Genomic DNA, 26593 nt, shown 5'->3' on the forward strand with positions numbered 1-26593 from the left:
CACACAATAGACACAGACATAATGTCCTGTTATCTGGATCTATTGCACCCATCCCTAATTGAACAAACACACTCATGTTATTGCTTTGATGAGTGTGTTTGCTGTTGGATGAAAGCTGTTTGAATCTGTTTGTCCTGGTTTTGAAGAATCTAAACTAAACTAAATACACTAAGTACTACATGAAGTTAATATAAACATTACATAAACCAAGAATCACAATGAACAATTAAATAAGCAACTCCACTGCTGAGTTTGCTGAGGTTCATTTATGTCATTTACTTTTAAAGACTCAACATAAGCATTGTAGCCATCACATTCTTGGTTGTTTGGCTCGAGAACTGACCATATTTGGATTGACCCTATTTAGCACAGAAGTGCTAAATTATCAGCTAAATTAGAGTTCCCGACCTCCTTAGGCATTAACATCAGCACAAAAACTATATCCTGGGAACTTCATGGCATTGATTTCTATGGCCAAGCAACTCCTGTAGGTGTAATGTGTATGTGACCCAGTACTTTTGGCCATATAGTGTATCTGCCAGTTGATAACATAGACATAAAATACTAGAATGAATTAATTACACCAAAACTGGAGCACAAACTTACAACAGTTAACTGAAGAGCAAGTGATAAATAAAAACATAAGGCCATGACCTTAAAGGGACTACAACTACAAGCGTGGTGCAGCAATGTTTATTCTGCTGCAAAGCTGTACATTTTAACAGTCTGGTTTAAAAAGATAACAGGCAATCTCAAGTTGCTCTATCTGCAGTTTTTGGGACTTCTCCATTGGCTTTATTTTTCTAGACCCAGAAGTTGTTGCTTAGATCAGGATGATGATGACAGAAACTAGGATGAGGAAAGTTGGACAATATCAGTATGGTATAGCAGGAATGACCAAAAACAGCCAGGAATGCACAAAGATTTGATTATTAAATCTATGCAAAACTATCACACTTAAGTGAAAAAATACACTTAATGTAACAACTGGAACAGCCGTCATTCTCTCTGATCGGAATAAACTTTGCAAATGTCTGTTATTCTGTAGACTTACAGGATAAGATGACCAAGGTCAGAGCCAATGATTGGACTCTAATTTATCCTTTCTTCTCAGATCTGAGTTGACCTTGCTGTGCTGTTAACTTCCTGAGAACTGTGCAACATTTGTTTTCCAGAAATGATCCAAAATAATCATGGGCTTTAAATCTAAACATTTGAGACAGGACAAACATGAATTGTACCATTCAAAATGAGCCATCCTTGATAAATTTACACCCTCTTGTCCTTTTTCCTCTCCCCACAGATGGATCACGATCCCAGGAACCCAGCCTACATTGCCACTCAAGGTCCCCTGCCCTCCACTGTGGCTGATTTCTGGCAGGTAAACACACACACACACACACAAATACAAATGCATTCACACACACTCATGAAACAAAAATCAATACAATCTCCTCTCTTAAACAAGAGTTAGCCGATTTTTATTAGTGCAGCAAGTCACACAGGAGACCAGCCATTTCTGTGGATGTCATTATTAATCTTTCCTTCACCATAACACTCACTAGCCTCACCACCACTGTTTTTACACACACACACACACACACACACACACACACACACACACACACACACACACACACACTGGCCTTCAGTGGGACACATTGTTAATGCAGGGGGTAGCAAACTCTTTTCCCACTGTCCCAAATGTTGGATTGGGTTTGAATCTGAGACCAGGAGATCAATAAGTTATTCTGGCCAGTCTTGGTGTTAGGTGTATGTTGAGTGGAGCAGCAGGGAGGTTGGAAGGAAAGGTCCCCTTGTCAAACAAGTTATATCCCTGCTGGATTCTCACTTGGGCAGACCAAGGAGGGGCACAAAGAAAAAGAAATCTCAGGCTTGCATAGAGTCACTACACTACAGAAGTTCCAACTAATCCAGGAAAGTGAAATATAAAAATCAGTTCATTTGAAATGAGCTGTGTGATATTCATTTTTTGTTGAGATGTGAAAAGTATCCAGAAAAACCAAGAACACAGAATCCAAATATTATTTTCTTGGTTAATTTGGAAATAAATCCCATATTACCACTTTTCTATTTTCTTAATAAACCTTAGTTTTGTTGCATACTGTGCTCTCGAATAGGCTCGCCAATTATTTTTTTGGAAAAGGCTTTAAAAAGTTGTAATTAACACAAAAAATTTTGTAGGTACACTGTCATTTGTTAAACTGCCCATTACCACGGCGAAACTGTTTTGGTTCCTGTCATTCCACTGCTGTTAAAAAGCATGCGTGCTTAGCCAACCCACTCTTTATAAATAGAGACTGAATAAAATAAAAATGTCAAATTTGGCTTCATGTGAGCAGTCAAGACGAGTGGGAAGTGCGGTAAGATGCGTGTGCACAGTGGCACATTTATGATTACACAAAAGTGGAACTAAAATAACTTTAGTTTAACAGTCCAGCAAAGTAAGCAAGCAAACAAAATGCTTGAAACGAGGCAGGAGAGGTGAGAAGTTAGGCGTGTGACTTCCGCCTAACAAGCTGAATTTCCATTCAACTCAAGCTGGGTTTCCGTAGTGACAGCGGTGGCGATGTTGAGGTCTTGTCTGGGGGAGCCCTATTACACCACTACTCGCCTCCTTCCTTCTTCCTTTCCACTAATCCCCGTCCAGCTCTAAATAATTCTTTTTCAGGGAAGGAAAAGTGTTGGTTGGTATATTGGTCCTGTTCCTCTTTATTCACACTTTACACCAACATTTCTGCAACGTCCTTCTGTTCCATTTCTGTAGTCCAAATCTTGTTTTTGTCTAGAAATATCTACAGTTTTGAGTGGTACAGAAGGCCAATATAAAAAGAAAGGACAGTCAACTTCTATATCTGCGAGAGTGGTTTTAGGATGGATGCCCTTGACCTGAAAGAAGTGCACATAATGTAGTTCACATAGGAGTCCCAGTCCTTAAAAAAGCAATAGACTTTCTAAATAGATGTGAACGAGAAGCCACAAAACCAATATGGGTGTCTAAGTATCTCCATATCAGTCCGCAGGCCTTAGCCTGTAGCTAAAAAGATCATTTAAAGACTTTATCTAAAAGCCTCAGACGATTCCTGCTGCTCATCATGGATTCATCTCAGGTTCATTAAGTAGCCTCTCCGTGCTTTACAGGCTTCTGTACTCAGGCTTTATTCAGCCTTCATGTTGTGTTGAGGCCCAGTTGATTTAACTAGCATTACTGTGTCTTATCAGATTGCTTAATCAAGAGCCGGCCAAGGTTATTACACTGGAAAAAAGTCCAACATCTTCAGAAAGTTTATGTACACAAAACGTTCTAAAAGAGCAGGGCACACCCTTCACTTTTTTTGTGGAAAAATATGGGTTTAAATAAATGTAGCTTTTTAACAAACCTTGAGTTTTAAAGGAGGGAGCTTTTCTTCCAGACAGCAGCAGCAGCGGAGTTTGCACCCTGTCAGCTGAAGCAAATTAACACAATTTCTCAAAAAGTGCACCGTCACATTTTTAGATCCATGAGACTAATCACTGAAGCAGGGAGGACTGACAGGAATAGTGCAGAGAGGCGCAGTAATTCAAAACCCACCGCAATTAACATCTGCTAAATCTTCGGCAAGGTGTGGCAGCGCTCATGACCGAGCGGCAGGTGCGGCCATCTTTATAATCTAACCCGATGATGTGGGAGCGGTATTGTTTTATGGCTTCTATTAACGGCTGACTGTTACCTCTGAACAGCGTTGAATGGATCTCCTGAGCAAGCCCACCCTCCGGCTGTGAGAATATGACTGCCAGAAGGAAAAATACGACCACAGGCGGGTCTCAGATGTGGAACGACCCAGCTGGGGGAGAGAACAGCCTGAACTGCTACAGCAATTACTTGTCACAAAGCTTTACTTCCTTGTAGTTGCTCACAAAAGTTGGAAACAGCAAGCATGTTTCAAACCAAGATTTTTCTTTTTTTTTCCCTCGCTCCCGTGAAACAAACACCTCCCTTTCCAAAATGATAGCTAGAACAAAATTTGAACTAATGATGGACCGATATCCAAGAGAGTGGGTGAGTGAGGACACATGTCAGTGTTACTGTTGGCAGGTTCTGGGAGGTGTTGACAGCTTCATATGAGATCTTGTTCCAAATCAAGCTCTCCGCTCCTTCAAGAACATGACTCCTACTCTTAACGCTTTACTTTTGATTAAACTTAGAAGTTTTCAAAGAACATTAAGTAACGCAGAATATTTAGACTTTTGAGAAAGTTTATCTTAAGTGCTGCAAAAAAAGAATAACATACATGAATTCGGAACAATTAAAAACTAAAAATTCATTCATTCTTGTCTCTATCAAGAAAAAATCTACTTCATTTCAAAGGAATAAGGCCTTTTTAAAGAGCTACAATCATTTACCTGCCTGTGTATTTTGTTTGCAGATGGTTTGGGAGAATGGCTGTGTGGTCATCGTTATGTTGACACCTCTTGTTGAGAGCGGGGTGAAGCAGTGCTACCATTACTGGCCAGATGAAGGATCCAACCTGTACCACATCTACGAGGTAAAACAAACTCAAAGAAGATCTGTTATTATTTTCTGTCACATATATATGTTGAATACAAATGTCTGAAACTTGTCTTGATTTTTGTTGTGAATGAGGGCGAAAATCCTCTCACATGTTGTTCAAATCTGCTGTTTATGAAGGGCAGCCAATCAGAAGAAAGTCTTCAATTAGACATTGAAAGGTGCAAAATTGGCCTGTTTCAGGGCTGCACCAATGCCAGTGTATGCTGAACATGATTATTTAGGATGCTACACAGCTAGGCGTTAGGCTACAGCAGTTTTATTCCATTAGCATCTGACTCAGTATAGCATGTGTTAGATCCATCTCCTACTCAGGGAACTCAGCCCCACCCCCCACTATAAATATTATGTGACTTTTAGGGCTAATTATCGTATGAACTTGACTGTGACCAAATAAAAAATCAAAGATTATTTATCACAAAGGATTATCGTCTTAATAAAACATGGGATATTAAGTTGTCTTCCACTTGTAATCAGTCAGTTATCACGTGACGTCTGTGTTTTTGTCATCATAATTCAATTTAGAAGTAATTTACTCTTCTGGAATTAGTAAGTACATAAGCCGATCAGAACATTTCTCGACTACCATAAATTTCATGCATGGGGAAATACATGTCTGTCTCCTGCATCCTTCCAGGTGAACCTGGTCTCTGAACACATCTGGTGCGATGACTTCCTGGTTCGTAGCTTCTACTTGAAGAACATGCAGACCAACGAAACGCGGACCGTCACTCAGTTCCATTTCCTGACCTGGCTCAACCAGAACGTGCCGGAGACTAGCCGAACACTACTTGACTTCCGCAGGTAGGGAGCTTCTTCAGAAAGTTTCAGAAAGCTTAAAACAAAACAGCTCACTCTCGTTCCTGGGTCATCTAAAGCTGCTGGGTTTGTTTCCAGTCCTCAGGCATCAGAAACATGTGTATAAAGTCATTTGGCCTTTTTTAGTTTTCAGTGCACAGACCTAACAGTAAAAGAAAAACTGAAAACATCTTGGGGCAAAACACAAAGGGAGTCAAAAACATGGACCAATAACTCTCTCCATCCAGTTTTCTTTCTTACGAGGTGCCGTGGTGTTTACAGCAAGACCATCTGTCCTGCTTTAAGGGTGAAGGTTTCCTCTTATGCATCATAAATGACCATTGACCCTGTGCCGGGGTCCTTTTCACTGTTATCTCTTGACAAAATGGAGAAAAACTAAACAGCCATGAGACAAGGAGCTGTGAAAAGCAGCATTGTTATCCCTCACAGCGATACTACCTACCTTTGAGTTGACTCCTACTCTTTAACCATGGCCTGCACATTGTATGTTTTTTAAACCTATTTTTCTATAGTATAGTATAAAAGTCTTCTTTGCAATTTGCTTAAAGAGTTACTTGAAACTGATTTTCATTTGAAATGCATAAAGTACTTAAGCCAGCTTTTAATGTTGATAGAGAAAGCACTGAGGTTTCAGAAGCCATCAAAGAAACTTTTTGGAAGTTCTCTTCAAAGGCGCCTTTGGAGCAAACCCACTTTGATAACAGCATTCATTTCCACAGCAGAGCTGAGAAACACCTTGCATGATATCATTCAGGAAAAATCGCCACAGTCCGTTTCTTCCCTCGACTTTTGCTCCGGTAGAACAAAGGCAGCCTACGTTTTCATTTTGTAAGTGTACATAAGAAAAACCAAACTACAGAGCAATGGTAGCGGAACATTTGCTTTTGTGTGCATGCTGTCAGTCTTCTCCACATGTAAATATAACAAGAAGGTACGGATGGGAGAAATATTACATAAATAAATGTTTTTGCAGTGCTTTGCGTTTCTTTTTTGTTTGTTCTGCTTGATATGTTGCAGTGCTTGACTAACTGGAACTCTCACTGATCCTTTTCTTTCATCCTGTGATGAATAGGCTAACTTTCAGGAGCCACACGGCCTTTGGTTCAACAGCCTCTTCCGTTGTCCTTAAGTTTTGGTGTATTTGTTAGCCCATGCAACTTATCTGAAGGTTCTCAGAATTCACGAGTAGGGCATCAGAAGAGCAAAAAAGTCAGAAATCCAACCTTGCAAGAAAATCTTCCAATGCACCTAAATCGCTTTAGCTTCCAAGGCTTGAATTTTGTATATGCAGTTTTATTACAGTTCAGAAACTGGTCAGGCTGTGCCATATATTAAAATCCAGTAGGTCATATGCGTGATGGTTCTTCTCTGGCATTTTATTTAAAACAAAGATAAAGTGAAAGAGTCTAATAGAAGCTCCTGAAGTTGTTTGTTTTCCACCCTCCTCCTCCTTCTTGAGCCACAGAGGCTTTGAAAGGCTTTCGTGATTTCTTTACAGCATAATGGCTTCAAACCTCGCACTTCTCCAGGAGTTTTGACTTGTGATCCTGAGGTGCAGGCAGAAAAATATCTATATATCCTCTAAACATCCTGGGCGCTTTCCACTCGATAACAGTGTAATTCAAAATGCATTGAGGATACTCTTCCAAAGTGATCCTTTATCTCTGGCGCCTTTATAACTGCTCTCCTCCTTTTCCCCTTCGACCTCTTTTAAACTGATATACTGTATTGCCTATTAGGTGTTAGCCGCCCTGGCCCCTTTTCTCTGATTCACTGTGGATTTTCTCAAGTGATAGACCCCAAGTCAGGTTTATATATAGGCCTGGTGTCTCCATTCTGCTGGCGCACATCAATTAGGTGGGATATCAAGAGTAAGAGTTTGTGGTCACTGCTATTATAAAAGGGTCTGGTGGGCGTCACCATACACCATCAGTTAGGAAATATTGCCTTTACTCACAGGGCAGCTGGGTCAGAACACAATGAAGAAGGCACAGAGGGAGATATTTTTCACTTTTATTACAGCAGATATGGTGCTTTCGTAATAGCAACCTGCCCTTTTCTTTATTTTTTGGTGTTGCCTTTTTTCACCTCGGCGATTTGAGGATACCGGCTGAAGTACCTCTCCATCATTTGCGCTTGTGCAGGCATGTTGTTCACTAATCACACCGGCCTGACTGACCCGAAGCCTTGCTTACAACTCCTCTCTGTCCTTCCCCCGTTTTACCAGCTAACTTGCGGTTGCCAGTGTCATTTTTGTGATGTTGCAGCTAGTAATATAAGCCCAGTTGCATAGTCACAAAAGTGATCATTGGAGACTGTGACTCTACAACCAGGGGGCCTCATGGGCCCTCCCCCCAACCCACCCTTTTACTTCTCTTTTTCCCGGTCTTCTCCTCCTCCCCTTATTTTCTCCTTCTTCATCTCACTCCTCCTTCTCTGTTCTCGCTGTGCCCAGTGACCTGAGATGACCTCTTCCCTTTTTGCTTGCTCATGGTTTGCTTGACTGCCTCCGGTCTCCCCTCCTCTCTCGCCATGCTTCCTTTTCCTCTCTTGGTCGCTTTTGTCTCTCTTGCTCCTGCCCGGTATCTGTCTCTCCTCCCTCACTTAGCTTTAGTCTATTTCTTTTTTCTGTGTTGCCTGGTGATTCCTGACTTAGGGTCTAATACTTTGTCCTTATATAAACAATAAATAAAACTTATGTTTGGTTTTTTTTGGGATTGTCCAGTCATTCATCATATGTGCTGGTATCAGATTCTTATAGTAGCAAAACATAACCTTGAATTTATTATACATGTTTTATAAACCACTTTATTATATACTACTACTGGAGTAAATCATGTAAAATAGCCGTCCATCAATTTTCTTCCACTTATCCTACGTGCAAATTGGAGATTTACAGTATATTTTGTTGTGGACGCGTGTATTTTAACCCAAACTGTGGCCTTTTCCTATATGGGTAGTTTTGTTACCTAATTCTAACAAGTCAGTAAATAAAAATAAAATTCTAAAATATCATACTAGCCAAAGTCCAGTCTGCCAGGTCTCAGACCATCAACAAAGGAAAACATTTCTTTCCAACCTGCTAATGTGGACTTTGCTGGATCGTCTGCATGCAAAGGGGAACAAACTTTACAATCACTTCTATGAGACTGGGCTCCCTCCATCTAGATCCAGCTGATTACACAGTACAGGCTTTGAGCTTTATAAGTCACTTTCACCTTTGCTTACTGGATAGGTTTAGGCACTGAAACTGTATGGTTAGGTTAAGGAAAGGATGAGGGTCTGGATTAAAATGTGCCCCTTTAAACTGAACCCAGTGCATCACAGAACTTGTGCCAAAGACACTTTGTGTGTGAGATGCCAGCTTTTTCAACAACATGGCAGTATTTGACTGAAGTCACTGAAACATATGTATATAGGCTTAGTTGTATCAAATAGGCAGATCTGGGACCAGTTTCATAATGTGGAAATTTGCATGCGCTGTTTGCAGGCAGATTGCAAATGGTGGCAGTGTGGCATTTCATGAGTTATTGTCTCTAAAAATACATTTTTAAGTGCTGCAGGGCTGCTGCGTGTCGATGCATGGGTTGTGTAGACATTACTGTGTTTGAAATAATGGAACACACCCAATTAAAAACATGACCTCATATTGCAAATGTGTTGATCGGAGAAATGTTGACCTTGTTGTACATTTTTGGTGGTTTGCAGACAACAACCGGATCTTTCATAATATTGATCCAAAAATGCTAATGCGTATAAAGAGCGGACATATTCTAAGTCTTTCATTTCTGTCCGTCAGCTTGCCAGTCTGTATCTTTCACCATCTCTCTCTGTCGTCATCCACTCCATTGATTTTTTTTCCCACTCTTTTCTGCGCCTCCCTTTCTGGCTTTTGATCCCCCTCTCGCTATCTGGCTAATATCTCTCTTATGGGGCATTTCCTTTGAATCTCACGCCCTTCTACACACCCACACCCGACCTCCCACCCCGCCTACTGGCGATTCTCTGCTGGCTGTTTCCATGGTTACATCACTTTTGATTGTCTCTAGTGAGGTCTGACTTTTCAATTTTAGTGGGGCGGTGGATGAAAATGTGAGGGGAATTTTGGTGATCAGCCTTTGTGTTTTTTAAAACTCAAGCTTGTGTAATGTTGCTTGTTGTTTGCCCTGCAGGAAACACCAGGTAAAACCCACTGCTTATGTCATTTATTTAGCTACAAAGTGACAATTATATAATTATACTTGCTTTTTTTTGCCTTCTTTTGACCTCATGTAATAATGAGATATATACATTTTTAATTCAAGTGCAATAACTCAGGATATGAACAATGAGCAAGACAAATAACTGATCATTACTTTGTACTTTGTACTTCCCACTACACCCTGTTTAAATAAGTGTTTTTAAAGACAGTTATAAATTTTAATAATTAAACATAAATGACCACAAAAACTTCAAGTTCAAGGAAGGAAAAGCATCAAAACTGCACATTTGAAGCTTCTCTCTCTGACTGGTGATGCATAATGGATTATGAAAAGGCCACACACATACACACAGCGTACCTTCACATAATATGTTTCAGATGAATATTGTTATTTTGAGTTTCACCATAAAATAGAATCAGAGATGATCTCCAGCTGGGATCAAACTCGGCCTTTCTGCTGCGTTCTCAGATGGAAGCTGTGAGTTTGTGCAGATCTGCTCACTGCTCTGTTTTTTGATGAACAAGGTGCAAAGTTGTTGTTTTTTAACCCCAGTCTTTAAAAGGAGAGAGAGAAGAATGTGGTGTTCCTCATACTGTTGATGTTCTTTTATGCATGGGTGACAGCAGCCACAGATTGTCCTCCGTTGTGGAATATTATGATGATTTTCTTTCAGATTATAAATGTCTGTGCGATTCCTCATGGTTGTGTTCAACTATACTGATTATGAAATAAGAAGAAGTTAAAAAAACATGTACTATTTCATTTTGCGAATGAAGCATGGCTCTCTGATCTTTTGAAATTTGGTTTAAATTAAACTGTGCAGCACTATTATATGTGCTAGAAGCAAACAGTAAAGCAGGTTTTTGTAACAGCATGTAGATTATGGTCTTACTACATGAGACTATAAATTCTAATAATACAAAACCCAGTTCGGAAAAAGATGTCATTGTGTAATATCTAAATAAGAACAATGCAATGATTGATTGACATATTTTATTTACAACAGAACACAGAAAACAGATCAAATGTTTAGATTGTATAAATGTGACATTCAAAAATAAGTCATTCAGAATTTGATGGCAAAAACATGTTTACTGTAATATCAGTCTGTGGACATCTGGGGCAGGCAGGATAGTTCAGCATCTGAATTCTACTTCAAAGCCGTGCTGTTGTAATGATGCAGCATGCAGTTTAACATTGTCTTGCTGAAATATGCAAGCCCTTCCCTGAGCAAGACGATGGGTGTTGATCTAAAACCTGTATACATCTTTGAGCACTGATGGTGGCATTCCATGTGCAAGCTGCCACAGGAGTACTAATGCACTCCCATACAACCAGAGATGCAGACTTAAAACTGAACCTTTGAAGCTAATACCAAGCCAGATGGTCCCCTCTTCTTTTTTGTCTGGAGGGCACGGCGTCATTGCTTTCCACAGAATTTCAAATTTCAATTCATCTGACCACAGAACAGTTTTCCATTTTGCCTCAGTCCATTTTAAATGGGCTTTGGCATTTCTGGATCATGTTCACAGATGGCTTCTTCTTTGCACAGTAGAGTTTTATCCTGCATTTATGGACGGTGCAGTGAACTGTCTTCAAAGGCAATCATTTCTCAGTGTTCCTGAGACCATGCAGCGATTTGCATGACAGAGTGATGACTGTTTTTAGTGCAGTGTCACCTGAAGGCCGGAAGATCATCAGCATCCAGTATTGATTTTCGGGCTTGCCTTTGAGCACTGACTTTTCACCAGATTCTCTTATTCTTTTTCTGATATTGTGCACTGCAGGGAATGAGATATTGGAAGTGCAGGAACATTATTCTTAAATTCTCCCACAATTTGTACGTGCAGATTTCTGCTCATATTCACATCTGAGAAACACTCTTTAAGATGTCTTTTTTATGTTACTGACCTGCTGCCAGTTAACCTAATTAGTTGCAAAATGTTCCTCCAGCTGTTACTTTTAAGTACCACTCACTTGTCCAGCATTTAATTGCCCCATCCCATCTCTTTTGAGATGTGACGCTGCTGCCAAATCTAAAATTATCTGCAAATATTTGTGTCATGTTTATTTACATTTCAAACGGCATTGCACCTTTTTTGGAATTAGGGCTCTGTTATCAAATTGTCCACTATACCATGGTAGGTGGTATGGGACAAATTGGTGAATTTTATGGCAGTGATAGCCTTACTGAGTACCAGTTTTGACATGTAAAAACATGTAAAACATACTAAAATTATAAGTAGTTTTGTGCAGGATGTTTTTTCTTATTTTTTGAAGCCTAGATGCACCTGTGCTGACTGTATGTGATGCTGTATCTGTGATATTAATCCTCCAGAATCAGGTGTTACTGTTCTAAAGTAATGTTTAGGTTAACTCTTTCCTGTTTTAAATTTTTTCCTTGCAGGTTTTAATTCATCTATGCATGCAATAACCAAGAAGAAAAGTGTACTTACCTTCATCTTTATTACTATTAGTAAATATGCATTCTGTCAGGGAGATAAAACTGAACTGAACCTCAGCTGTGCAACACCATTGGTTTCCCAGTTCAGCTGTTATAAAGCAGATAATTGGCTCCTTAAAGTATTTTTTTCTGTTGATTTCTATGACGGATTTCTTAAGCGATATCTCTCCTTTTTATCATGTCTGTGTTAACACTAACTTTTTCTTTCTGTCTTGTTTTTTTTACAGGAAAGTTAACAAGTGCTACCGGGGCCGCTCATGTCCTATCATAGTCCACTGCAGGCAAGTATGCTAATAACTAAGGCAGAATGCTTTTTATGGTGGCTTATTCATAGGGTTCTAGTATCAAATGCATTCTGTTTTCAGAGAGACATGCTGCATTATGCTGGCAAACTCGCAAACAAGCACAGATCTTTTAAAGTTGCTGGTTAAATTGTTTTAAAGTTTGTTTTTTCAGAGGATTTAAAACTCAAATTGCCCGGGTCCTTTGTGGTTTCTGACCTCCAGTCCACATCACCATTTAATTCCCCACCAACTGCCATGTCACTTGTCAGCATGTGTGGGACGACAAACATTTTAAATGAGAGATTAGCCAAAAAGTTGTGATTTAATTTGACAAACTGTCCGCGGAGGAGGGTAACTTTTAATTGGAGGCAGTTCAAAGCTTGCAGCTTGCCGGTCAGAGCCAGTGGGTGAGAGTGAGAGAGGGTAAATAGAAGTAGGCAGGGTTGCAGCTGTTGTGTTTGCATAGGTGTGTGTGTTTTTGTATAATCACATCTGCATACCCCTACCACCTGAGGAAATAACTCAGACCAGTGAGACATAATTAAATCGGTATTTAGCAGAAAAATCTGCCACAGTTTTTTTGTGCAAGCATCCTCAGATGATTGGATTAAAAAAAAAAAACTTCAATAACAGATAGCCCTTATGTCTGTCTGCTCACTACTCCACCAAATGATCTATTATTTAATATGGTGCAATGGCTCCACTATGATGAAACTGTACATTTCTCGCTCTAACTGCTAGTCTACACCAGAGTATTAAACCTGCCTTTATGGAGCACCAGCCACAGTAACTTGAACATCCTGAATTTTCTCGGCTACACTTATGACACTTACTTACTCTGATGATCAACCAAATCCTTCAATTTGACGTGTGTTATTGCATTAGAGGTTTCGAATTTTAAACAGGATTTGTTGGTATGCGACTTGCCGGGCATTGAAATCAACGTAGTTCTATATATATATATATATATATATATATATATATATATATATATATATATATATATATATATATATATATATATATATATATATATATATAGCAGCATTTTGCAATAACTGTCATCTCGAGACACTTTACTGTTAAGTTGAATACCAGACAACATTAGAGAGAGAACCCAGACAATTAAATCTTCCCCTTGGAGAAAGCACATGGTGACAGTGAGGAGAAAGAACCCCCTTTTAACAGGAAGAGCACAGAGAGAACAACATATAGGACTAAACACATACTACAGGAGAGAGCAGACAAAAGTTATTTCCATGTAGCAGTAGCACAGTAACATAAAACTGAGAAGTCAAAAGACAGGAATGGATAAGAAATGCTCAATGCTTCATTGGAAGTCTGCCAACAGCCTGAGGGCTCACGGTCACCTAATCGAGCCCTAACTATAAGCTTTATCAAAACGGAAGGTTTGAAGCCTAATCTTTGCAGTAAAGAGGATGTTTCTGTCTCCCAAAAGCAAACGAGAGAGCGGAGCCTGATAGCTGAAGGCTCTGCTTCCTATTCTACTTTTGGAAGCTCGCAAGTGAGCCTGTAGTCTGAGAGCGAAGTGCTCTATTGAGATGAAATGATACTATGAGGTTCTTAAGAAATGATAGGGCCTAATTCAAGACGAGGAAAAAGGATTTTAAATTCAATGCTAAATTTAGCAAGGAGCCACTAAAGAGAAACTAACATGGTTGAAATATGAGTTGTCTTTCTACTTCCTGCAGTACTGTCACAGCGGTGTTTTAGATCAATTGCAAGCTTTTCAGGTAGCTTTCAGTGCAACAGAATGATAAAGAATTACAATGGCCAGTCCTAGTCCTTTAAAGCCAAGTGTTTCACATTTGATCCACGAGTTTTTGAGACAATGATGTAAAAGTCAATGTGAAATAAACTGCACAATTCATTTTTAAGGAAGAAATTGCACCAAAAAAATGCTGGATGCAGCAGATATGATAAAAATTAAAACTCCTATATGCAAATGAATGTATTATTTTTTATTTTGTCAGAATGAACATTAAACGCTAAATTTTCTGGCAATTATTTTATGGTTTAGGCTTTAAAGGCTTAGTGGTAACAAACATATAGAAGCTAGCATGACATGTTATTGTATAATGGAAATAAAACCTTTGACAATTTGATTTATTCTCCTCCCAAATCATCTAACAATGCCACTGTGGTGCCATTTTACTGTACATGTATGTCATTACAGTAAGCTAATAAAACTAAAAAGAAACTTTATGCAATGTATTATGACAGTAGTAAAAATAAGAAATTAAAATTGCAATGCAAAACACAAATACTTATGTCACTTATGCCACGTGCATGTCTGATTCTCTTTCTGAAATAAATATGAGCACCCACAAAATCTCACTCAATCTGTTCAGTGTTCTTGGGACATATGAGCTTCATTATACATGTATGCAGCGAGTACATGAAAAAGCTGCTATTAGGGTTTGTAGGACAAGTACACGCAGCTATGGTGAGCACAGAGGTTGATATGCATCATTCCTGTTTGAAGTTAATAAGCAACATAATTATGGTGGTAAATTCATTAGTCTAAAAATTATCCTGACAAAAGAAATTAATAATTTGTGCTTACAAACACAATTAAAGACAAAATAAATTTTTTCAATATTTTTAATTTACCAAGTCAGCCTGTCACCGCCTGCACTGCTTAACACAAGATGAACTTTGTTACCCACAAGGGTAACTTTCCTTACTTTTTAATGTGCTTGAAGGCTGCAGTGTTTTCACGTTAGTTTGGTATCACTTAAATCCTCAGTAGGCGGGAGAATGTGAAGCACAGTTGGAGGTGTTTATTCATTTTTGGTCAGTATGATATTAAAGTTTGCATAGATAAAACCATTGCACACATAATTATTGTGTTGCATGTTGCAGCACAAGTGAGCCTAAATGTAACGATGTGACTATGGTAACAAAGGAAGTAAATATCTTAAACATAGTAGGTAAGGTAACGAGTCAGATGTTCCCTGTGATTTGAGTGAAAAAAAACCCACCACATTAAAAGTGAAATGTGTGGGTGAAGTGTTTGATTCATCCAGTCTGCACCGACGCTGCTCGACATCTCTGACCTCAGCATCCAGACAAACTGTCTTCATTAGAGCTGACTGGCAGGAGAAATTTACTTATGTGATAAAAACAGGTTTCACACCAGCACAGCAGGAAAAAATCTGCAATGTTGGTTTTTTTTAAAAATATGGATTCTTTCTGCGTATTGATTTCCCCTCCCTGCTGAAATGATAAAGTTCACAGTGACACCAGAAGTCTAATCAATCATTACACTAAAAAGTTCTCAACATATAAAGAGCAGGAGACTTTAAATGTGGCTGTAGCCACACAGGAGAAATAAAACGAAGCAGACGCTCTACAAAAATATTGAAGCACTTATTAATTTACATTTCTTGGAGCCGGTATGACTTTATTTACATCTTATCATAGAAGTTTATTTCTCCTATGAAGTGCACAGGTTTTGGTTTCAGACCTTTTGCCAAACCGACTGATTTTTGGAAATTGCACAAATCAACAGTTTTACTTAAGAAGGCTCCTCACTGAGTGAAGTGACCCATCTGTATCTGTGTGGCAGCCATAACAAGAGTGGGTTGAATTCCCTAAATACAGAGGAAAGGTGCTTCAGTGTCTCCTTTGTTACCTCCTTTAGTATATGATGTGCTGAATCAACTTTAATGAAAGGAAAGGAAATATTGCGTTTTTTGAACTTCCAGTTTTTGAAACTGACAAGCAGATGATAAACATTTCTCTGCTTTATTAAAATCTGCATGTTATGGGTTTGCTTCCCAGTGTGAAGCACTCTGCGTATTTAGAAAAGTGCCTTTATAAAAAGAGATCATGATAAAAAGATCAAAGTGAAGTTTGCATTGATTATGTACTCATTTTGAGAGTTTCTGTAATGCCAGCTTTTAGAGGTACCACAAATTAAAAATGTTCTTCAGAGATGCCGAAAGTTTTAATAAAAGCAAGCGTTAGAGCGGATCATCTATTCAGCAGGAGGAGAAAATCTGGGTGGAAAGCTGGGGAATATTTCTTACAGTTGGAGAGCTGACGCTTTTTATGCTGGATATTTTCTGGGTGGTAAGGTTTGAGTGGCAGTGAAGTTTTCCAGTGATTAATGCGCTTCGAATGCATTTAGATGCTTATGAAGACAAGATTCTAACCTCGATTTGGACCGGTCCAAGTACATTCCTAAACTCAAGCAGCCAAACATATCTAAGGCTGCGATAATATAGAGACTGATAAACTTTGATGTTCATGCTGTAGAGACTTTCACTTAGAGCCTCCAAATGATTTTGTCAAAGTCAACTGTGCACAGCCATTTATCACTGTAATGCATGCAGAGGGCAGAGTGAAGCAGTCAGAGTGAGGAGTGAGCACACTGAAGAGCGCAGATGCAGAAATTCAATAATCACACAGCAGCGTTCTCTCTTTTTTCCATCCACTGTGTATTTTTCTATTTCATCTTTCTCTTTCCCTTCCTCCTTGCCTCTTTCCATGTCTATCACTTTAAACAGAGTCAGAGAAGGCAGCAGACATCTTGACATGTTTACTCACAGCCCTCAGGCGTGTGCTGACACACACACACATCACATATCTTTGATCACTTTGTAATGATCCTGGCAAGGTGCAGTGATACGATAGAGCTATAATCACACCGTAATAACCTGTATAACACACACATGAACACGTGCAAATCTAGTGTGTAAGATCAGAGCATCTCTGTAGAATAGGCACATACACACTCGCAGGCTGCAGTGGCACTTCTCAATTACTGCAGAAAATAAAGGTCCCAGTGAAAATGAAATATTCAGAAAGTATGGACCCATGCCAGCATGCACACACACACACACATACACACACACACATACACGTGCACACACCAGCGCATGAAATAGACTGGTAGGGGTGCAGACATCAATTTTCAACACTTGAAATAAATCTTGGATAGAAAATATTCCCTCCACATACAAAGCAGAGCGTAATTCAGTTTCTGCACACTGTGTTCAGTGTGTTTATTTCAGAATAGACAAACATACATTTGCTCCTATGTCTCTAAAAACAGGTTTACATTTTTTGATGTTTTAAAAAGAACCTCTCAGTCTCTCGTTTCCATAATTGTACACGTTTGAAGTTGCTTATCCCCCTGAAATGGCATTAGAAGACTCGTAAACCTCGACGTATTAAATCTTTCTGATTGATGCTCGCTCGCTTAACACTGGAGTTGGGTCGCGTCTGTCTTCACTCCAGAGGAAAAACAAAGAAAGACAATAACATGAACATGGCAGAGGATACAAAATAAATATAGCAACTGTAAACCTGAAGGTGTTACTCGGCTTTGCAAGCTTGCCAGCAGTCCTGCCAAGTGATCTTATGCTATAAACATTTCAGTGTAATATTTTTTTCCTGGGTTATATGTTATTTAAAATTGTATGAGACACTGAAAGAACATTTAGTCCTCCTTGTCTGAACTTGAAGAAGTCGACACGGTGGAAGAGCTGATTGTGAATGTGTAATTATCTCTAATCAGCTCTCACACTCAGCCGCTCACATTTTTACCTAATCAGTACATAACTGTATTAATGCAGTATTGCTTTTTGGGCATTAACAGGAACATTTAGTGTACCTGTAAAAGATTTTTATTCCTTTTATTCACTCGTATTAATGTTACACTTTGTGCATTTTCCACATCCGTATACGTATGACATCACATAGCAACAGAGTAATGATGTAAATGAACATTATGGAAATTAATGTAGAAGTATAATTAAAAACATCAAGTGACAGGAATTAGAAAATTGCTTAATTGGCGATAAGCGACGATATGACGTTATCAGACAAATTTAATTAATGCTTCTCCATCTGTCTCTCATCCTCTTGCATTCTCCCTTTTTCTCTCTCTCCCTCATATCCTACTCTCTCTCTCATCCATCTGAGCAGCGATGGTGCTGGAAGAACTGGGACCTACATCCTGATCGACATGGTCCTCAACAAGATGGCTAAAGGTAGGTGTTCCCTATCCTTTTCCCCGCCCTTCCTTTTCGCCCGTGTGGAGAAGGTGCTCAGTTTGCCCTCCCTGTTGTGACTGGAGAAATAAAAAGCACGGCTGTCAAATTATTCCCGCTATCATCAAAGTTATTGCTTTTTGCAAAGTTGGATGATTGCATTGAAAATAATGACATTTAATTAGATCATTACAGTGATGAGTAGCTACGAACAATGACATTTTCCATTAGCACACTCGATCACTCTTACTTTCTGCCTCTGAGCCAGAGAAAACAAGCTGATTTTTAAAATATATTATTAGTTATTTTTTATTAGCTTTTGCTTAATTACTGCAAATGAATATCTGTTTCATTATCTCAGTGGATGCTCCGCTGCTCTGGCACCATGCTGCAGCTTGTTTTTCTCCTGTCTTGCCAACAAAACAAAATTAAACTCAGTAAAATCCAGACAGAGAGCAAGTGTGATTTTCATGACGTGGTGACAGAAACGAGCTAAAAAGAAGTGGAGATGTAAAATTAGTGTGCAGGCTGTTGGTAATTAACCTGAACTGACCATGAATTGTTTATTTGAAGTGCCATCAGGACTCACAGCCAGTGGATTTTAAGCACATTATAAGTGCTTGATAATTACTATAATTACAGTATGATATAATAACACAGCGAGTAATTATGTAAGAGACTGAATATTTTAAGGGGCAGTGACGGTTCTTGATATCATGTTAAGTGAAGTCTCCTTTACTGAAGTTCAGGTTGATTGTATTTTATTTACAAAATATTTTGATTTGTTTTTAACAAACCAACTTCCTTTTACTTCCTCCATTCATGTGGTTCGATTTGTTTATAAGCCTGAGCCTGTAATTACACATCTGACTAGTCTCATGTCTTTCAAATTAAAAGTCTCTAATTGAGTGTGGGCTTCATGTTAGAAGAACTTTGAAAAGGTAGATGGTGTTAATAAGGCAGATGTTTAGTGTGTGTCAGTAAAGTCTTTCTAAAAATTGATTCCTCATGTTTCGGTTACACGATGTAAAGACAGAAGGTGATCAATCCACTGTTTCTACTGATTGGATATTTGTGTGTATGTGTGCGTATCTTTCTTTGTAAGTGTGCGTTTGTCCTGTGGTGGTGCTGCTGTAGCAGAACGAGCTCCTGGGTCTTTAATTCCAGATCAAAGGGTCAGTTTGGGCTTCAGTGGCCATTTCCCAGGCTGTCACACTGTGATGGGGCCCCTCCCAAGCACCAAGGGGCCGGGAGGAATGGGCGGGAGTTGGTGGATGCGAGGGGGAAAGTCCTCCATGTCCTTTTATCTCCTTCCCAAATCCTTCCCATTCCAAACTTGTCTATAAAAACCTAATTGGCCATTGAAGCAACATGAAATTAATTCATCTCATAACAAGTAACTTTTGCCTTGGATATTTTTAAACAAAATATATTTTTTGACAGACAGCAGGGAGAGTACATAGATATCAGAAGAGGAAAACTAAGGAAAACTGTTTTCTTTTCTTTGCTAAGTAATGGAGGAGATTTCAAATGATGTGAAGTGTAGCCGAGGCTACTGTGGCAGCAAATTAGAGCAATGAGCATTTTCCTGCTTGACATCGAATTAACACATTAGCTGTGGGTCAAAAGTTTCCATTAACACTACACTGAAAATATATATGAGAATGTGAAACATGCAAAAAGTTGTCCTTTGCTGCCATTAGATTTTACAACTTAAATACAACTTAATTTCACTTTTATTCTATTATTATTAGTCTTTATATAATGGATTACCATAGCTATGTGGACTGATCTCAACTTTAGCTTTGTGACCTTTGACCTTTCCAAGCTAACTAGCTTGCATCCATGCGTTGTGTGAATGCATCACACAGATGCTGCTAAAAAAACATACTTAAAATGCAGCTGCACAAACACAGTCGACACTTGAACCAGGTCAGGTGAAGCCTAACAGACAGGTACAGTATTTAGGCGACGCCTACCTGTCACCGAAAGTGACTCAAAGCTTTTAATAATTTCTAGCCTTAACCCCTGATAAATTGTAAAAGCATGAGTCATTAAAAAAAACACACATTCTTCATGAATTTAAGATAAGATAAGATAAGATAAGATAACCTTTATTAGTCCCACACGTGGGAAATTTGTTTTGTCACAGCAGGAAGTGGACAGTGCAAAAGTTATGAGGCAAAAATTAGAATACAATAAGAATAAATACAGTACACAACTGTACAGAATAGAATAAAATAAAATACTATATACAGTAGAATAAAATAAAATAAATATACAATAAGATAAAAATAGAATACAAATACAAATACTATATACAACTGAGTAAAAATACAACGATGACAGAAAGGATTATTTGTTATAAAAAGCAAATTAGCAATTGAGATTGAAAATGTTTTTTGTTGCAGCACATCTTAAAAATAATTAAAAAATAAAAAATTAATGATGAGCACAAACAGGAGTAGAACCATAGTCTCCTACATGAAAGTATCATCACGTCTGTTCATCACCCAGCTGTTTCAAGCTGGTAAAGCTTCACGTTTATTAAGGCTCTTCATGTTTGTTTGCTCCACTTTGTGAATAAGCCAGATAAAGGCCCTAAAACGAGGCCTAACCCTCCCCGTCCTCACTGAGATATTAATAAACAAAATATTTTTTTTATCTTTTTGAAAAGAAAATCATCTTTTCTTTGAGTGATGTAATCGGACCGTGGTCAGGAAATGCTAGAGAGGTTTTATTGTGAGGATCAAAGTGGATTTCACCATTGATAAAACGGTGTGAAATCTGTGTTAGGTAGAGTGTTTATGTTAGCAGAAAAATAGGATTTTGACAGCACTTTATGTTTTTACTTTATTTTATTGCCTCTGAAGATGTTTCATAAACTGGGGGAGTTGTGAAATCTGCTGAACCCATACAGGAGCGTGTAATCCTTCGAGGTAAAACATGAAAATCAGCAGAAGCAAAGGTAGAAGACTCTCACTTGGTCTGAGCTGTGCCAACCGACCAGTCTGTCACTATTATCTTTAAATTTCTCATTTAAAAAGATAAATTTCTTTGCTCCGTACTTTATCTTTTTGGGACAAATTTGAGGTATGTTCACTTGAGTACTTATATACGTACTGTAGTACTGCATTACCATATCCTAGGTGTTTATATCCCATATACAAACCACGTGATCGTCTTCTAACATGTTAGATTTTTATAAACTACAGTGCATAAAATGAAGATTTTAATGTGCAGAGTAATTAAAGTTATTCATCTGGAAAAGATTAACATGAAACGGGTGCCTAAAAAGGCCAAATAGAGTATTAACTCATGAGTTTAGTGCTTTGGTCTTCCAGCCAATCGTTGTAACCTCTTTGGTTTACTCTCTGTATTCATCACCCAGACAACTGCATAACAAAAAGGCAAAGTTTCAGTTGTAGCAAGCAGATATTTTCCTCCGAATTTGGTTGAGACCAAGACGGAGCTAATGCTCATACATTAGTTTTGCTATGAAGTTATAATTAAATCAGTTATTGCAGCTTTAATTAGGAGTTTTGCTTTGGCTTTTGCTTGTATGCTATTTCTTTATGATGTACTTATCCCCTACTTATCCTCATTTTACAGCTCAGCATTGTACGTGTGTCTACAATTAGTTAAACTGGAAACGTGCTCATTACCAAAATTAACTAACTAAATTATACAAAATCACAGGCAACAAATACTAATGTATAAAATTAAAGGTGCTGCCATTGCTTTGTAACAGTGAAAAGCAACAATCGTCTACAAAAACGTATCATCTCAAATAAAGTTTTAAACGATTTGACCTGGCTGATGTCTGTAGATTATAAGATTTGTCTTCCTCCGTTTAAGCCACTGTATGTTTGCAAGTGCTTAAGGATTAAATAGATGATTGTAAAGTGCCCTGTTGAAAAGACGATAATATAGGTTTGTATTTAAAACGAAATACCTGAAAAATCTAGTTGCCCTCTCGTACATCACTTTCTCAGCTCTACTTTCCTCCTTTTTTGTCCTGAGAACCTTAAAGCCTTTGGGTTTGCAGGTTTTCTCCATCCTGATCAAAGAAATTTCTCACTGCCTCCTCCTCTTCTTCCATCCTCTCAGAGACAGAATAACCCCAGTTTCCTTCACACTCCCTCCTCCTCCTGCCCCTCTTTCCTAATAGATTCCAACAGTTTTTTCCCAAGGAATTGCAAATTTCCTCAAGAATTATAGCGATGTAGCAGGGTTGAGGTGGTTCTCACGTTTTTTTTCCCTTCAACTTTTCCAAAATGCGCCCTTACTTCTCTCCTGTTTCTAACCACCACCCATCACCTTTCTCTTCATCTTAAGAATCTATCAAAACACAGTGAATACCAGAGAGCTTTTCAGCACTGCACCATTTCTTTCTGCACTTTTTTTCTTCAGGTCCAGCTGGTCAACCCAGCCCTCGGCTTTGGGGTTTTCGTGGCCTCCTCAAGGGCTGCGTGTCTTTCTTTCTTTTTCTTTTTTTTCCAGGCTTTCTCTCCTCCTTCTCATCTATAGCACACCCCCCTCTACCCTCCTAAGTCCTACTCCTCGACCTCCACCCCAAAGCGGTCTTACAGAAGAGGGAATCTCAAAATGAGGCAGAGGTTTTTATACTAGTCCCGCTTTTTTCATGCTTCCACCATCTCCTTCAAGGGAAAGCCCGAATTAGGCATTTTTTCTTAATACCGTCCATTTTGAGTTTTATCAGAATCTTCACAATAGCCCTTGGTTTGTTAAGTCCTTCCTCTCAAAAAAGAAAAACTAAAGCAGTGAGTAGTCTGCTGAAGCTTTTCTGGCTAGAAGGGAGTCTATTGTGTTGTGAAAAGGGGGGGAAAAAGCTCACAAAACCTGTGAAACAGAAAGAGAAAATGGTGTGAATGAGCGGTTCTCCCACCATTCATTTTCCTCTTCATGCAGGCAAGAAAAAGGAGTGTTATTATGTGTCACAACAAGAAAAAGTAATTCTTGCGCTTTTTGTTTCCTCAGAATTTGGATAGAGGAGGAGAAGGTGGGGGAGAGAAACGGAAGGACAGAAAACAAATTAAATGTTTTTTCTGTCTTTTGTTCTTTCTGAATTTAATTGTTGCTCCCACCTCTCTCTCTCTTGTCCCTTTTCTCTCCCAGAACAATTTCTCTATTTCTGCGACATGTCTTCCTCCCCCCTTAACATCTATTTTTCCCTCTGACTTTATGAATCATCTCTTGTGTTTTATGTCTCTTTGATTCTTTTCTCAAATAATGCGTGGGTACCTGCAATTTTTGGTTATGCTCCATTGACATCACAGGGCGGCCGTAAGACCGTTATAAGTACAATGAGTCTTTTAAAAGTAGCTTACACTTCATTTGTTGCAGAAATGGTATTTAAAAAGCTACATTAACATATAATAGAGATTTTTCTGAGAAAAAAATGTTTTAATATCCTTTTGGGGTTTTTTTTATTTTTGATAAGTGCATTAAGAGCAATTCCATGAATGTCTTTTGTTATTTGTTAATTCATCAGCAAAAATAATTACAATGCTAGCGTTTTTACAAAGTATTATCTGGCCTTCTGAATGGATTCTTCTTACCTTTGTTTGTTTTCATCCCAAATTTTACACAATTTTCATGCCACACAGTCCAACAGCAATATTAAGTAAAACTGAGTAGCAGATGGGTCATACAAGCTGAAACTATTAGTAGTAGTACTCAAGTATTTGATATACTGAGGAAGATTATTGTATTTAAAGGTAAACGTAACCTTAGTGATGTATTTTGGAAAGACAGAAAAAATAAAAATCATAAATAACATCAAAAGATTTTCATAGTGGCGATAAAAAAGAAATTCTAGAAACTTGATATAATGCAGTTTGTGGACAATAAGCACGCCTGCGGCAGCTGCTCGGCCATGGAAACCCATCCCATTGAAGCTCTGGGCGCACAATCTTTGTGCTGTTGTTGATGTCAGAGAAGGTTTTCAAACTCTGCAAAGCACTGGCAACTTTTATGCATTAACTTGATGTTGTCTGTCACTTTAATAGTAGCAGTCACTGTAGTAAAACTTAGTTGTTTGTGCAATATCTAGGAGGGAGAAAGTGCACAAACTGACGTGTTGCACCGGTAGATTGCTGTTACCCTTGGATTGCTCTTTAAAACAACCAGTTTTTTTCACAAACATTTGTATAGCTTGATTGATTTTGTTCACCTGTGGCAGTGGGACTGAAAACACCTGAACTGAAGGAGTAAAAGTTGTGACCCCATAGTTTTGTCCATTTCCACACTGAGAAACAGAAGCAAACCATTTTTTAAATAAAGTCTTGTTAATTGTAATATTGTATTATGTATTGATCCAATCAATTCCAAGTAGCTCGTCTAAATAGTGCTTAACTAAAAACACTATTAAGACAAATTTAAAAAGAAAACATTCAAACTGTCGTTTTTATTGTTACTTTTCAAAGACGTGAAAGACTTTTGTCTATAAAGGCTAGAATTGGCTTATCAAGGCTTAAGTGCTGAAACTGGAGAAATCTAGTTTTTCAATTATGGTCACATAAGATTATACACGTCAGATACGTATATGCCTCCTTGTGTTTGACTCCAAAAGGATTATAATATGTTTGTAATGTATCACAGTCTCTGATAATCTGACCAGCATTTGGCCTGAGGTCATTGAGCTGACTGCAGCCAGCCACACTTTTGTCAGCTGTGGGACATTATCCCAGTCTGGCATACAGACAGACTGACGGGCAATACACACACAGACAAACACACGTCAGCTTTTGGCAGTGGCTGAGAGAGCTCTGGTGGGCAACCTTCATGAAAGGCTAAGAACAACCAAAGACTAACAAGGAGCTTTCAGATTGACTCAGGTTTCTTTAGAAAATGTAGCAAACATGTGTTCCTGTGATTTCCCTCACAAAGTCCTCTGCACCAGCTCCTTTGGCCTCTTCATCTTTTTTTCATTTCAACTAAAGACCATCACTGTTTTCTAGAGTCAGAGTGTGTGTGTTTGTGCTAAGAGGATGAATGTAATCGCCTTTGCTGTTCTAATGGGAGTTGGTTTAAAAGAGCAGATTGAGTGATGTTAGCTGGATTATCTTGGTGGTGCCTTGAACACAATCCAACATCATTTGTGTGTGTGTGTGTGTGTGTGTGTGTGTGTGTGTGTGTGTGTGTGTATGGCAGGTGCCAAGGAGATTGATATTGCAGCGACTCTGGAGCACCTGCGGGACCAGAGGCCAGGAATGGTTCAGACTAAGGTAACACACACCTGAATCCTGTTTGTTTGTGCAGATTTTGTTTGATTTATGGAACAGTGTGAACAGATGACTTTTTTTGTTTTTACATTTAAAAATCCTGCTTAACGTAATTTCACAAACTTCAACAAATCCTCAAATATAAATAAAAGTGCAGGTCCTTGAAGGAGAAAGGACCTTCGCCAACATTTATCAAGGAACAAGATGTATATGAGCAGAAAAAATATATATATTTATTAGATTTAAAATGTATGGTAGTGACTGCACACTAGTGCATGAACAGCACTTCTCACACAGTGCATCATCAGGAACATTAAAGTATCAAAAAAATATTTAAAGCTTTTCTCAGATTTGTCTGTATTATTTTGCTTTTGTACCAGCAGTCAAATTACATGGGGGAATATAATAAGTTGTGATAGCTATGGATGGATCTCACTTCAGCTACATTGGAATGAGTCAGACACTATAATATTTCGCTGTTTCAAATCTTGGTTCATCAATGAAAGATGTTCACCATGAACCTATGCAACACACCCAGTGACTTAGATCTGCTCCACTGTGTGACCCATCAAGATGCTAATCTACAACATGAGCTCCGTTATGCTGCATGTTGGAAATCGAAACCATAGTAGGATTAAAATGTGACTCCAAGAAGTCCTAAGTATCCGAGAATGACAGTGAGAATGTTTTGCATATACAGGCTGATTTGCAGTAATTACATTTAAGGTTGCTACTGTGGAAGGCTACTTTTATTTCCATCAGCATATAATGTAAGTAAGGTCATTCTCAGCATCTCTATCAAAAAAACGAACAATCCATCTGTGCTGTCACATGAATTTGGGTAGAAAGGTTACACGAAGGATTGCCATGGTAAACTCAAAATGTCAACTTGACATTCTTAGATCACCTTAATGCCCCAGAACTGTCTTTCTAACAATCGATCACACTCCCATCAAAACTTCACTTTGTCTAAAAGTCTTTGCT

The 26593-nt window shown here is 38.6% G+C and overlaps 1 protein-coding gene across 1 annotated transcript in view; it reads left to right on the forward strand.

Moving 5' to 3' along the window:
• Positions 1-26593, forward strand: part of LOC146612969 (receptor-type tyrosine-protein phosphatase N2-like) — a 210293-nt gene that overhangs the window by 182552 nt on the left and 1148 nt on the right. Inside the window, exons 17-22 of the mRNA XM_085377709.1 lie at positions 1304-1381; positions 4428-4547; positions 5208-5374; positions 12283-12336; positions 18298-18362; positions 25539-25612. Coding sequence (XP_085233835.1) covers positions 1304-1381; positions 4428-4547; positions 5208-5374; positions 12283-12336; positions 18298-18362; positions 25539-25612 — 558 coding nt within the window. The remainder of the gene's footprint in view (positions 1-1303; positions 1382-4427; positions 4548-5207; positions 5375-12282; positions 12337-18297; positions 18363-25538; positions 25613-26593) is intronic.

Source organism: Diplotaxodon limnothrissa, linkage group LG18 (assembly GCF_057381915.1).
Source record: "Diplotaxodon limnothrissa isolate DT_005_m linkage group LG18, D_limnothrissa_male_GT1.1, whole genome shotgun sequence".
Classification (NCBI taxonomy): Eukaryota; Metazoa; Chordata; class Actinopteri; order Cichliformes; family Cichlidae; genus Diplotaxodon; species Diplotaxodon limnothrissa.